Here is a 12,906-nt window from a genome sequence, read left to right as displayed (position 1 = left end):
TTTGCAACGTAAAGGAAATTTACAGCGCACACAGCCAGCATGTGGGAATAAGGTGAACGTCACACTGCACATTTTCCCCAAGACACCAGCCTCACAATGAAACAGGGTGGAAGTAGCATTATACTGTGGGGAGGGCCAGGGAAGCTGTTCCGACTTGATGAAAAGATGGAGCAGGATAAAGGTTACGCCTGGAAGAGCAACAAATACGGACCATGTGGGACTTGAAACTGGCGTAGAGATTCACTTCCAGCACGGTAACAGGCCTAAACATGCAACTAGGGCTACAATGCGACACTCGATCAGAGCATGTTCGTGCGTTAGAAAGGCCCAGCAAAAAAAAAAAAAGCCCAAAAAGCAAAACGAATAAGAATCTATGGCAAGACAAAAAAAAAATGGGCTTATTTACAGATGATAGAATAATCCAATATGGCAGCTAGTAAACCATTTTGCAAAGACAAAGTTGCAAAGTTGCAGTTTCTGATTGTGCAAAAGTGAAAGAGGCAAACAGACATTTGAAGCAAAAGGTCAAGATAAAGTCTTGACTCATGGATACTTACTTAAACCATTTTTTCCCCCACCCACTTAAGAATTTTGCTGCAGTGTGCTGGTATATCACATAAATGCTAACAAACAAGCCAAAGTTTGTGGTTGTAGTAATGACAGAATGTGAAGAAATAAAAAAAAAAAAAAAAAATAGAAACTGCTACTTGCAAAACAGTTTTTTTATTTTTATAAAACGTGCTGACCAAACTAAAACACAACTACAATAATTATTTGTCAAACCAGTGGGTTCCTCCCAACATGAGTCATAAAGGTCTTTTTTCTTAAGGCAGCAGCCTAAGCTTCTGCTTTCTCGGGATTAAGATCACGGTTGTCCAAACTAGTTTAAAAAGGCTGATCGTTTACTTTGAGTTTTTACGACAACAGAACACACCAGAAGAAAACTTAAGTCTAGGAGGACTTTCACAGTATTGAGTGAGGTATAGCTCAAAACCGATAGTGGAGCAGTCATCTTGCTGCCATTCCAGATGAAAGCATTTTCCGGAGTTGATAAGAGCCACACCTCAACTGTAATGCAAATAAATAACCAATATTCATCTGACCGAAGGACTTTGAACTTTTGAGAACATAACTCAAATCTGAACAGTGTTTTAGCTTTACAGTAGTATTCTGAAACGGATGAAGTGATAAGCAGACACCCAGCATGTTGACAATTATTCAGACTGTACCCAGAACATTGCACTAAACTCACTAAATATGCATGACAGCAATTGCAATAAACCCAACAAATCAGTACAGCCAATAAATAACACTCCAATGCCGCACTAATATTACACTCGCTGTTTTGTGTGGACAAAATATTTTCAATATATACACCAAAGTATCAAAGGGACGCCGGTTCAACATGTACAGCAGCTTGCAGACGTATTCCTGCAACTGATCTGTTTTCACAATAGTGAACTTTTCAAGCAACAAATTTCAATGTGTTTTATGGGGATGTTTTGTGACAAAGCTAGACAAAGCAATGCATGATTGTGTAACTGTAAAAAATATCAGATTGGATGGAGATTTTATTTGATTTTGTTTTACAAATTTGGACTCAATTTACAAGAAAAAAAAAAAAGCTCACGGATTTAAAATCTTTTCAAGGTTGCCCTGGAAAAGGTTTCCACTGAACCCGAAGAAGCAATCTTAAAGGTAGATCCATTAATGGACCCCCCCCCCTCACCATCCAATGGCTCTTCTTGGATCTTCATCTGAAGCGAAGATACCGAAAGCTTCATTTACCTCCACACAAATCATATGGAGAACTTCTTCTGGAATTTGGAGGCCCGTGAAGAACCTGTAAATATCCCCAGAACCTGCCGTGACACTCGGCCCCTGTAAACGGACAACTGCCATGATGAAGCCCAAACAACGGCACCTGTAGACAAAAAGGTACAAAACAGCATTACTGCCTCCAGAGCCTCACTAGTTCTGTATTAATATCCAAAAAAAAGTGGAACATCTTTTAAGAACAAAATTGAAAGTCCAGTTTCCTTCCATTTTAGAACAGTTTGTAAAGTGGATGACCAATAAATAAGTTTTCCTGTCAACACATTCTTCCAGATGAGCTGTGGATCTCTGCAGCTCCTCCAGAGTTACCATGTACCCCTTGCTTATTTCTCTAACTTAACTGCTTAAAGGAGATTATTGATAATTTTAAACCCTCAGGTTCTCCCAAGGATGCATTCCCACTCAGGTTTTTCAAAGAAATAATTGCTACTCTAGGGCCTCTTCTTCCTGTTATTAACAGTAGTCTGTCCTCGGGTGTTTTTCCAAATGATTGAAAACATGCTTTAGTGCAGCCTTGATTAAAAAGCTGAGCTGTGATCCAACTGTATGTTCTGTATTAGGTTAAAACTGTACTTTCAAAATCCAACTGTATTTTCAAAATTTAGGCCAACCTTCAAGCTGTCTTTTCTAAAAAAAAAAAAAAAAAAATGTAGAAAATAGTCTATATACAGATGATGGACTTTTTTAAGGGGCAATATTTCTGAGGTTTTTCAGTCAGGTTTTAAGTCATGTCAAAGCACATAATCTGCACTGCTTAGGGTTAACATTAACTTAGCGCCAGACTCCAGAAATATTAGATTTAACAGCTGTATTTTACACTGTGGATCACAAAACTTTCAATTTCTCGCTTAGGGCACTTCATTGGCATTCAAGGGACTGCCGTTGACTAGTTCAGGTCGTGCCTGACAGAACATTCTGTGTCATCCTGACCAATTTTAAGTCTTCTCGTTTCCCTTTCCTGTCGGGTGCCATTTTAGACTGTTCTAACACCCGGGCCGGACCGTACGTGTACATGCGGGCGTGTGCATGTATGTGCAAGTGAACAGCTGCCACTCAGAGCAGCGCAGCATCGGAACAACATGGCGGAGAGCACCCTCAGCAGATCAAAACGTTCTCTTGCCAACAGCATTATAAGGTATTAAGTCTTTTCTGCACTAGAAATGTTCCTCTGAGGGGAAACTGTTTTGCTGTGTTTCTATCCTCTACAAATATGCACATATGAGGCGACAGTTGAGAAGGGAAAAGAGGGGCCGAACGCGTGGCTTATCACAGATGTTTTGGTCTACAGACAGTGCTCAAGCACCACCTAGTTGTGAAATATCGCTTATTCCTCCTTTAAGAAAGTAAGAGCCAAGGTCACTCTAAATTTAGTTAATTCATTTTTTTTTTTTGAATAGTTAATTGTTTTGAATAGTTAATAGTTAATATTGAATTTAGTTAATTCTAATGAAAAAACACAGAGGTTTGGTGTTTTAGTCCCGGGGTCTCTGGTGTTTTTAACTCCGTAGAGGTTGGCTCCCTGGCACAGTATGTAAAACCCAGTGTTACTAACCTTGGGGTAAAAACAGACAGTGATTTTAATTTTGACAGGCAAATCAGTTCGGTGGTGAAATCAACCTTTCATCAACTGATACAACTATCAAATGTGGAACATACTCTCTTAAAACAGGACTTTGAAACTGTAATTCCAGTAATTTTATCAGAACATGATTTGATTACTGCAACCCTCTTTAATACGGAGTCTCATATCGAATGTAGCTGCCTGCCTTTTAACTGGTACATAAAAGAGAAAGTACATAGCCTCTTAATTACACTGGGTGCCTGTTCAGTTTAGGGTTGATTTTAAGATTATTTTATTTGCTTTTAAATCTTTAACTGCTCTGGCCCCACCCTACCTCTCTGAGCTACTGTAATTACATTGCCCTTCCCGCTCACTCAGGTCAGTGGACCAATTTGTCCTGAATGTGCGGTTGGGCAATGAAATGCTATTAGTACAATAGATGGAGTGATTCGAGCTCTTGCATTCTCTACCACAAAACTTCACACACAGGGAATAAATGAGTGACAACTTCTCTTGAAATATCAGAATTTATTAACAGAAATAAATGTCCGTCCAGTGAATACCATTAATACTGCTGTTTACCTGAATTAACAATCTATCTCAACCAACAACTCTTCTTTACTAGGCTAGTAAAATTTTTGTAAAACTGTTAAGCAAAATTAAGACCAAAAAAGGACAGATGATAAAGATTCAAAACCATCACCATAAAAATGATCTGATGATTTTAGAGTTTTGTGAGAATCTTTAATGTAGAGAACCTAAGTTCACCTTAAAGAATATGAAATGAGGTCAAATTAGCTTAACTAATTTAGAACAATTCAATCCATTCACAATAAAATTTAGAGATAAGGCTGGTTCACACAGCAGGATCATTTACAGTATTTTTTTTCCCTGAGCTTCCCCATCCAACATGCTCCAACTACCGAGGTGACTTAAGATTATCTTAAGAGATATTTCTAACGTGTGTGACGTGTTAAGAGTGATCTGGTCTGCTCAGGAGGACGTCAGGACCACTCTAACTTCAAACCAGGGATACTCAACATGTTGGATTGTCTTGGCTCGATATCCTTTCATGTGGGGCGTTTCCCCAAGGACAAACAAGCCTGTTGAATGTAACCTGTAGCTAATCAGAAAGGTAGGTGAGGGAAACTGCGAGAAAAGAAACATAACTCACCTCTATATCATAGTGTAGCAAACGTAGCGCCCTTGTTCATGCTGTCTCCACTCATTTAATCAACACCTTTTTAATGCATTTACTCTGTTAAAAATCAGTCCAAAAACTATTGCGATTATTCTTCCTCGTTGTCCATATTTCTTTACTCTAAACCCACGATTAATCTTAAGAGGTTTAGCGAGATTTCCTGTCTGACACCCAAATGTTCCTGAGGGAAATCTGTTCGTGTGTGGTGCGTTGTGCTTGCCGTTTGACCAGACACCACACGAGGTATGAGCAAACCTATTATATCTATGATTTTTTTAAATTGTTATACATGGCGTCTCTCAGGCTTTAAAAATCGGCTGAAAATTTTTAAATCTTGCATTGTGAACAAGCCTTTATCTAAAACATAATTTCAGAAAATAACATTTTAAAGGATGATTTGCAAACTAAACAAGTCCGCTTGCCTCCGATTTAAGCCCGTTTGCTGTTGCGATGACCCGGCAAACAGAATTTGCACAGGCATTTGCAAAATTAAAAGTCAATAATGTTTAGGATACTTGATTTTTAACTAAGGAAATGAAATGTGCTATAAAAAGAAACTCGACTTAATGTAATTTCTCCAGAAATAATTAGATTTGAAGTGGTACAGTACAGACCAAATGTTTGGACACACCTTTTCAGTTTTCTTTATTTTCATGACTATGAAAATTGTAGATTCACACTGAAAGCATCAAAACTATGAATTAACACATGCGGAATTATATCCGTCCGTCCGTCCGTCTTCTTCCGCTTATCCGGGGTCGGGTCGCGGGGGTAGCAGCTTCAGTAGGGAGGCCCAGACATCCCTCTCCCCGGCCACTTGGGCCAGCTCCTCAGGAGGAATCCCAAGGCGTTCCCAGGCCAGCAGGGAGACATAGTCCCTCCAGCGTGTCCTGGGTCTTCCCCTGGGCCTCCTCCCGGTGGGACGTGCCCGGAACACCTCACCAGGGAGGCGTCCAGGAGGCATCCTGACCAGATGCCCGAGCCACCTCAACTGGCTCCTCTCGACGTGGAGGAGCAGCGGCTCTACTCTGAGTCCTCCCCGGATGACTGAGCTCCTCACCCTATCTCTAAGGGAGAGCCCAGACACACTACGGAGAAAACTCATTTCAGCCGCTTGTATCCGGGATCTCGTTCTTTCGGTCACGACCCAAAGCTCGTGACCATAGATGAGGGTAGGAACGTAGATCGACCGGTAAATCGAGAGCTTCGCCTTTTGGCTCAGCTCTCTCTTCACCACAACGGATCGGTACAGCGCCCGCTTCACAGCAGACGCTGCACCAATCCGCCTGTCGATCTCCCGCTCTATCTTCCCCTCATTCGTGAACAAGACCTACCTCCACACGAATGAGGGCGGAATTATATACTTAACAAAAAAGTGTGAAACAACTGAAAATATGTCTTATATTCTAGGTTCTTCAAAGTAGCCACCTTTTGCTTTGATTACTGCTTCACACACTCTTGGCATTCTCTTGATGAGCTTAAAGAGGTAGTCACCTGAAATGGTTTTTACTTCACAGGTGTCCCCTGTCAGGTTTAAAAAGTGGGATTTCTTGCCTTATAAATGGGGTTGGGACCATCGGTTGTGTTGTGCAGAAGTCAGGTGGATACACAGCTGATAGCCCTACTGAATAGACTGTTAGAATTTGTATTATGGCAAGAAAAAAGCAGCCAAGTAAAGAAAAACGAGTGGCCATCATTACTTTAAGAAACAAAGGTCAGTCAGTCCGAAAAATTGGGAAAACTTTGAAAGTGTCCCCAAGTGAAGTCGCAAAAACCATCAAACTGTATTTACTAATCTGCTCCAAAAACCCACCTTTTGTCATTAGCTTTTGACACAGCATGAGAGCTCACTTTATCCATTTTATTCCAGTTATTTATAACATATTTTATGTGTTTTATACTGTATCTTATTCAAGTTACTAATACATTTATATGTTTTATGTATTTATGTTTTTGATGCTTTATATATCTGTTTAGCACTTTTGTCAGCTTTGCTGTTTTTAAAGTGCTTATAAATAAAGTTGGCTTGGCTAACCCTACTTTAAACGTTTCAATGACGGTATCCCCATCCTGCCTGCCATGTTCCTTCTTGGTTATGATGCCATTTGTTTCCCAATGTTCTCTAACAAACCTCCAAGACCCTGACAGGGCTGCTGCATTCATACTGGGATTAAATTACACACAGGTGGAAATGATTCATTAATCTGGTGACTTATTTTATTTACAGAGTAGGGAGGCAGTGAATTCTAAAGCACAGTCACGATTTCTTTGGTTAAAAAAAATAAAAAACAAATCGAGCACAATTTTCCTTCCACTGCAAAAATAACGCACTATTTGGTGTATCACATAAAATTCAAACGATGACACAGCAATTAGGTGGTAATGTGACAAATTATGAAATAGCATGAATACTTTTCCAAAGCACTGAATGTTGTAACTTGCAACCCCATGACAGGGTTTTGTGTCATCGCCCCGGTTGGTTTGGTCTGCAAGATTTACATCAAGTCAAAATATACTGTCAACATGAATCTAAACTTTATCCATATGATAATTTCATTTCTCTAACTTACTTACTCATACGTCTTCTTTTACACCATTCCACAGGGTTACTCTCAGCTCTTGTCCCGGATCCCTCTGTCAAGATATTAATGAAATTAACTAAGATTTGTGATCAAATAATAAACAAACATTAAAATTTAAACTAGAAATCAACAACTTACTGCCTCAGGCAACACAATGGGGTGGTCGGGTAGGTATTCTGGCCTCTTTTTGGCTTCAGGGCAGCTGGCCAAACCAATTAAAACTTCCCTCGTGTAAGATATTCTTTCTACTGAGAAAAGGAAACCAAGATCTAAAATACAAGTATCTTCTATTTGAACCAAATAAGTGTTACAGTAAAAGTGAGCACTTTTTAAGAGAGAGCAGAGATGCACAACCTAGTTCCACCTTTATATCATGTCGTTTCTTACCTTTTTTCTGTTTATGGAGGTTGAAAATCTTGAAGACCTGCTCTATACCAACAGTAGTCTGTCAAGTGCAAAAGTTAGAAAGTCTCAAGAGATTGCCTTAGTGTCTAAATCAGTTTAATGACTAATCAGAGTATTTAATGGGAATAATGGAAAAATCAACTGGAAAAGAATTGTATTTCCACTGAAAATCAGAATCAGACATACTTTAATAATCCCAGAGGGAAATTACTTTTGTTACATGCTCCAGAAAAATGCAGTGGGAATGCAGGAAGCTGAATGAGCAGAATAGCTGAAAATGGCTGAAATATGAAAAAGCAGCATAAAATGAACAAAAGTGAAATTTTAAACTAATCAATAAACTGTATGCTAACATAACATACCTGCAAAAGCTGCTGAAGATTTATAAAAATAAAAGAAATTCTAGAAAGCCAAGGCAGAAGCTGACATACTGTGGAAGCATTATGATTTGCTGAAAATGGATAAAGAAGTGAAAGCGTGTGAAAAAACACTTCTTAAATTTGACAGAATTACTAGAAACTTGATGAGCAAGTGGTATGCTTTTGACTAGAATTTCCTCAAAAAGTAATATGAACCCAGTTTCAAGATTTGGGCAATAAAAGGATTAACAGTAATATACTAATTGTTTAAAAAGGATAAATTTCAAGACACTTAAAAATTAATATTCATTACAGAGTCTGGATTTTTACCGATACCTGTGGTTAAGACACTGTGTCGATAATAAAATGAGGAATTTCACGATGGTAAATCCGGATTTTGTGGATTTGTTTAAACAAGCATATGACTGAAAGATTGGTAAAGGTGTCATTTCACTGTTGTATAAATGTTTGGTGAATGCCAGATGTCAGTCAACACTGTATATTAAAGCTCTACAGGAAAAGGAGCGAGGAACTAGCATTTCTCAGGAGGAATGGACATCTCTCTGGAAATCTCAGTGGAAATGAGCCAAATCATCACAGCGGAAAGAATTTGGGTGGAAAATAATTATAAGATACTTTATCACCCCATGCCAGAAAACATACTACGATGGAGCGCCCCCTACCTGTTGGAGAATTTGCGGAACCCAAAAAGCAAAACCATTGTCACGTTCAATGGGACTGCCCTTTGCGAAAACAATATTGGACAGACATTCATGTTGCTTTACAGAACATTTTTAAACGGGCATTCCCCTTCAAAATAAAAACTCTGTTCTTTGGATTCATACCACAGGACGGGGAAACAAAGGACAAGCACCTGTTAAACATATCGCTGACTGAAGAAGGCACTGGCAAGGAAATGGCTAACACAGGACAGGCCAACCCTGAGGAGCTGGAATGAGGTTGCAATGGGCATTTATAGAGTGGAGAAGACAACAGTGGTAGTTACCCACAAGTTGGATCTGCTGACACATGTTGGAAAGAAAGAGTGGAGGAGAGGAACAGAAAGAGAAAACGAGAGTGGAGGAGGAGGAGAAGAGATATATGTATGTGTAAAACATGCATACTGGATTAAACACACACATCCAACGGTCCTTCCATTCTGTCAACCCTGACTAGTCAGAATTTGACAGGTGCTGCGTTTCTATGCTGACTGACTGAATACACACAGCTGGGCCCCTTTAGAGAAACTCACACTCCCCCACTTTCTATGTTTTGATGTATAATTTATGTGTATAGAGGGAAAATTGAGTGAGTGAGAAGAAGTTGTTCGGAGAAGTAGAATTTATTCAAAAAGCTCTGAGCTCCCATGTATTTTGTTGAATTTTATGAAAATGCTAAATTATTTTAAGGAGGTACTATATGAACATGGCAAAAGATATGAACTAGCTGAAGTAGTTGAAGATAGGAGGTTTTGTGAATATTTTAAAACTAATGGAGTTTTTAGCTGAACGTACGTAGATATAGCAAGCTGTCATAGAAACTTAGCAGAAATTTGGTGAATTTTACAGGATTTCCTTTCATTTCAAATGGCAAAAAAAAAAAGCGAATCAAAAAGTGGTACGGATGTCAAAAGGAGGAAAACAATAAGTGTAAATGTCTACTGCATTCGCACTAACGAGAGCACAGGAAGCACAGGCGTGTGAAAAAACGCTAAACGCATTGATTTTGAAAAAAAAAACAAAAAAAAAACAATGTCTACATGAATTTAAACCCAACTCCTTTGCTAGTTTAAACTCAATCCTCACCCATTAATGCAACATTACACAATGGTTCTCTCACCTCCTGCTCCACCGGATCCTGATCACCTGCTGCAGCACTTATTGGAGACTCTATGAATAAAAACACAACCCTTAAATTAAGACAAACACCCTGAATTTCAGGCCGGCACCTTAAAACTTACCAACATCGGCGTGGACGCAGCGACGGAGGGGCCTCGCCGGCTCCAGGTGCCTCAGTAGGACCCTTCTTCTTGATACCTCCATTCTGGTGTCTGCAAATTTCAGATGTTTTAAACTTTCTATGTCGAAAAGGACTTGTTCACAGTTACTGCAGTAGTGCTAAGTTAGAAAAAAATAGTTGCTTTGAAGACCATTCACCTTTAGAGGTCATAATAAAGAGGTGAAGATTTGAACAAGGCACTTGAAGCAGACTAGGTCTCGAGATTAAAAATCAATTAAAAATGTAATCTATCCAAAATGCAGCAAACAACTTAACTAGGGTTGCCTAGCAAATTAACACATTAAAATGTTGCTGCTAGGTAAACCAGCAACTATGATACAATTGTAAAATTGCAACCAATTGTCAACAAAGTCCTAAGCAGACTCTTATGGCCCAAGGAGCCACAAGTTAAAGTCAAACACCACTTGTAAACCATTCTGCGTGTAAAATAACAATAAAATTGCTGTTCACTTCCCTGATGTCACTGTTTATAATGCAATAAAAACAATGGAATCTTATTGCTTTCCAAAAACCTTTATGTTTTGCTAACCAGGGACAATTTCCAAGTGCTCTACTGTTTATTGTATTTGCAAAGTTAAAATGTAACTAATAAATCACTGTTCTATGTTGAACCCTGCTTAAAATGTGATATGATTAAATAGCGAGGAGAAAGCGTCTTCCTTTTCAGATTCCTCCCATATTAATATTATTATTATTATTATTGCTGCTCCAGTAGTCCGGATAACAGGGGGAACAGTAGAATATCACAACCAAGAGGAAGCAGACCTACGCTAAAGACGGGTACATGTCCTCTTCAACTCCTCACAGCCCTTCACAACCCCAAGGTGGTGTATCAGCACCCCCTCCCTCCTGCCCTGCTCCCTCTGATGTAACTAACTACCGACCCTCCCAACGCCATCTGGGAGTGAGAGTAATTTGCCTCTCAGCCACCTCAGAGAGGAAGGAGGAAGTTAAACTTTCAGATCCCTCTTTGAGGAACTACACAGAGAAATGGCAGAACAAGCAAGGGGTCAGGAAAAGGACAGAGGACCCCCCCCCCCCCCCCAATCCCACCGATTGAACCGATCACACATCTCTCCTCTCCAGTAAGGATGAAGAAGAAAAGGAGCATCGGCTGTCTGTTTATTCTGACCCCCGAGAAGAAGCAGCTGTGAATAAGGCAGCAGCACATGGTGGTTATGTTTTCAGAGGGACTAAACGTGGAAAAGTCATGCCACCTGCCATGTTCCACCTTAGATAAGTGGGAAATGATAATCTTGCCTATGCTCCTTTCAGACATAGAGGCATGGCCTTTCTCATAGCCAAGCTAGCCCCTTTCCCTGCCGAGCAGCTGATTGGATAATCACATTTCGGGTTGAAACAACGGAAGAACAGCTATGTGTGGCTGAGGTGAGAGCTGTCGACCCACTAATACACGGCTCAAAGAGGGAAGAGTGTGTGCTTCTACACCTGAGAATGCCACTCTCAATTGTTTTCTGAATGGAGTAAGGGATATTCTAAGAGGGAAATACCCCGGTACTCCAGATCCAAATCGGCTCAGTGACATTACTATTACTGATGAGGAAAGTATGGTTGAATATCTGTATGGAGCTGCAAAACTCTGGTTCAGATAAGCTGGCAAGCATCATGATAAAAAACAGTTTTGCGGAGGCTGACTCCCTTCTGACTCAACCATTACGAGAAAGCGTTGCAGATGCAGGAAACCGGAACCTGCGAGCCAAACTTCGCCGGACACCAGAACCTGAACAAGCTTTTGCATGGACACAATAAGCTCTGGCTACAGCTGCTACTCTTTCCACCTCCTCTTTCATCTGGATGTTTCTGTAAAAGAAGGGATGGTGTCTACAGTTCTATCACAGTATTGAAACTGGCCACACAGGCTCTGCATTCCTGGGGTCCCAAGCATTCAACATGTCAGTTGGAAGAAAACCAAAAAATGCTGAAGTGTCGCTGTGGGCCCACATCACATGTCACTGAGCCAACCAACCTGAACGTCACCATGCCACGAACATCAGACCAACAACACAACTGTGAAGAACTGGCAGCACAACGGATTAGGCTGAGAAGTGTTTCAGAAACAGAACCACTGAAGACCTTCAAGAGGCTGATCCTTAACCATCTTCGCTGAGGTCTTCATTAAATCCAGGTCAGTTTGCCAACCAGCCTGGCATTAGGGTGGATGATACCATCATCTACCTGCTACACCGAGCTCTGGCCCACCTAGTGAAACCTGGGATCATGTTCTTTTGGTTTTCCAGCACTTTCAACACCTTCCAACTTCTCAAGGACAAGTTAGAGCGGTCAGGAGTGGTCCACTACCTCTCTCAGCGGACATTGGATTACTTCACTGGTCGACCGCAGTACACGAGGACAAAGGGCTGTCTCTCTGACAGCCTAGTTTCTGCTCACCATCTAAACTGCAGACTTCATCAGCTCTCCAGGTTACCACCTTCAGAAGTTCTCTGATGACAGCCAAAGCAGCTCACATCACAGATGAGTGTATAGAGAGCTTGGTAGACCGGTGCCAGCAGAACCATCTCAGGTTAAATGCAGGGAAAGCAAAGAAGCTGGTGTTGGACGTCCGCAGGCGCAGACCCACCTCTTTGAAACCAATTAACATCCAGGCACCAGATGTTGAGATGTTGTACTCTTAAAAGTACCTGGGCGTTCACCTGAGCATCAAACCGGACTGGAGTCACTTTACGGATGCTCTTTACAGGAAGGGTCGCAGCAGACTCTACCTGCTGAGGAGGCTCAGGGTTTTTTTGGAGTCTAAGGAGCGCTCCTGACGACCTTCTTTGACTCTATGGTGGCATCAGCCATCTTCTATGGTGTGGTTTGTTGGAGCTAAAACAAGCAGCCGCTTCCTGACAGATCTTTATCTGAGAAGAAGCAGCTTGGTAAACCCATTAGGAGGGCCAGCTTTCTCGTTGGATAGCATCA

The 12,906-nt window shown here is 40.7% G+C and overlaps 1 protein-coding gene across 5 annotated transcripts; it reads right to left on the bottom strand.

Moving 5' to 3' along the window:
* Positions 1–730: 730 nt before the first annotated feature.
* Positions 731–10,014, bottom strand: LOC105926282 (granulito). Of its 5 annotated transcripts, none has more exons than XM_036133145.1 (6): positions 9,905–10,013; positions 9,784–9,833; positions 7,568–7,625; positions 7,319–7,428; positions 7,169–7,232; positions 731–1,924 (listed from the first exon to the last, which is right to left on the bottom strand). In XM_036133145.1, exons 1-5 carry the CDS (start codon positions 9,984–9,986, stop codon positions 7,173–7,175), a joined length of 360 nt encoding a protein of 119 aa, XP_035989038.1. In that variant the 5' UTR covers positions 9,987–10,013; the 3' UTR covers positions 731–1,924; positions 7,169–7,172. The 5 variants fall into 5 exon arrangements, with proteins under 5 accessions (XP_035989038.1, XP_035989035.1, XP_035989039.1 ...); XM_036133142.1 differs by having other exon boundaries at positions 7,173–7,232; XM_036133146.1 differs by lacking the exon at positions 731–1,924 and adding an exon at positions 6,791–7,084 and having other exon boundaries at positions 7,173–7,232; positions 7,319–7,425; positions 9,905–10,014.
* Between the last annotated feature and the right edge of the window lie 2,892 nt (positions 10,015–12,906).

This window comes from Fundulus heteroclitus, chromosome 3, assembly GCF_011125445.2.
Source record: "Fundulus heteroclitus isolate FHET01 chromosome 3, MU-UCD_Fhet_4.1, whole genome shotgun sequence".
NCBI classification, from domain to species: domain Eukaryota; kingdom Metazoa; phylum Chordata; class Actinopteri; order Cyprinodontiformes; family Fundulidae; genus Fundulus; species Fundulus heteroclitus.
This window is presented reverse-complemented; position numbering and strand designations above follow the sequence as displayed.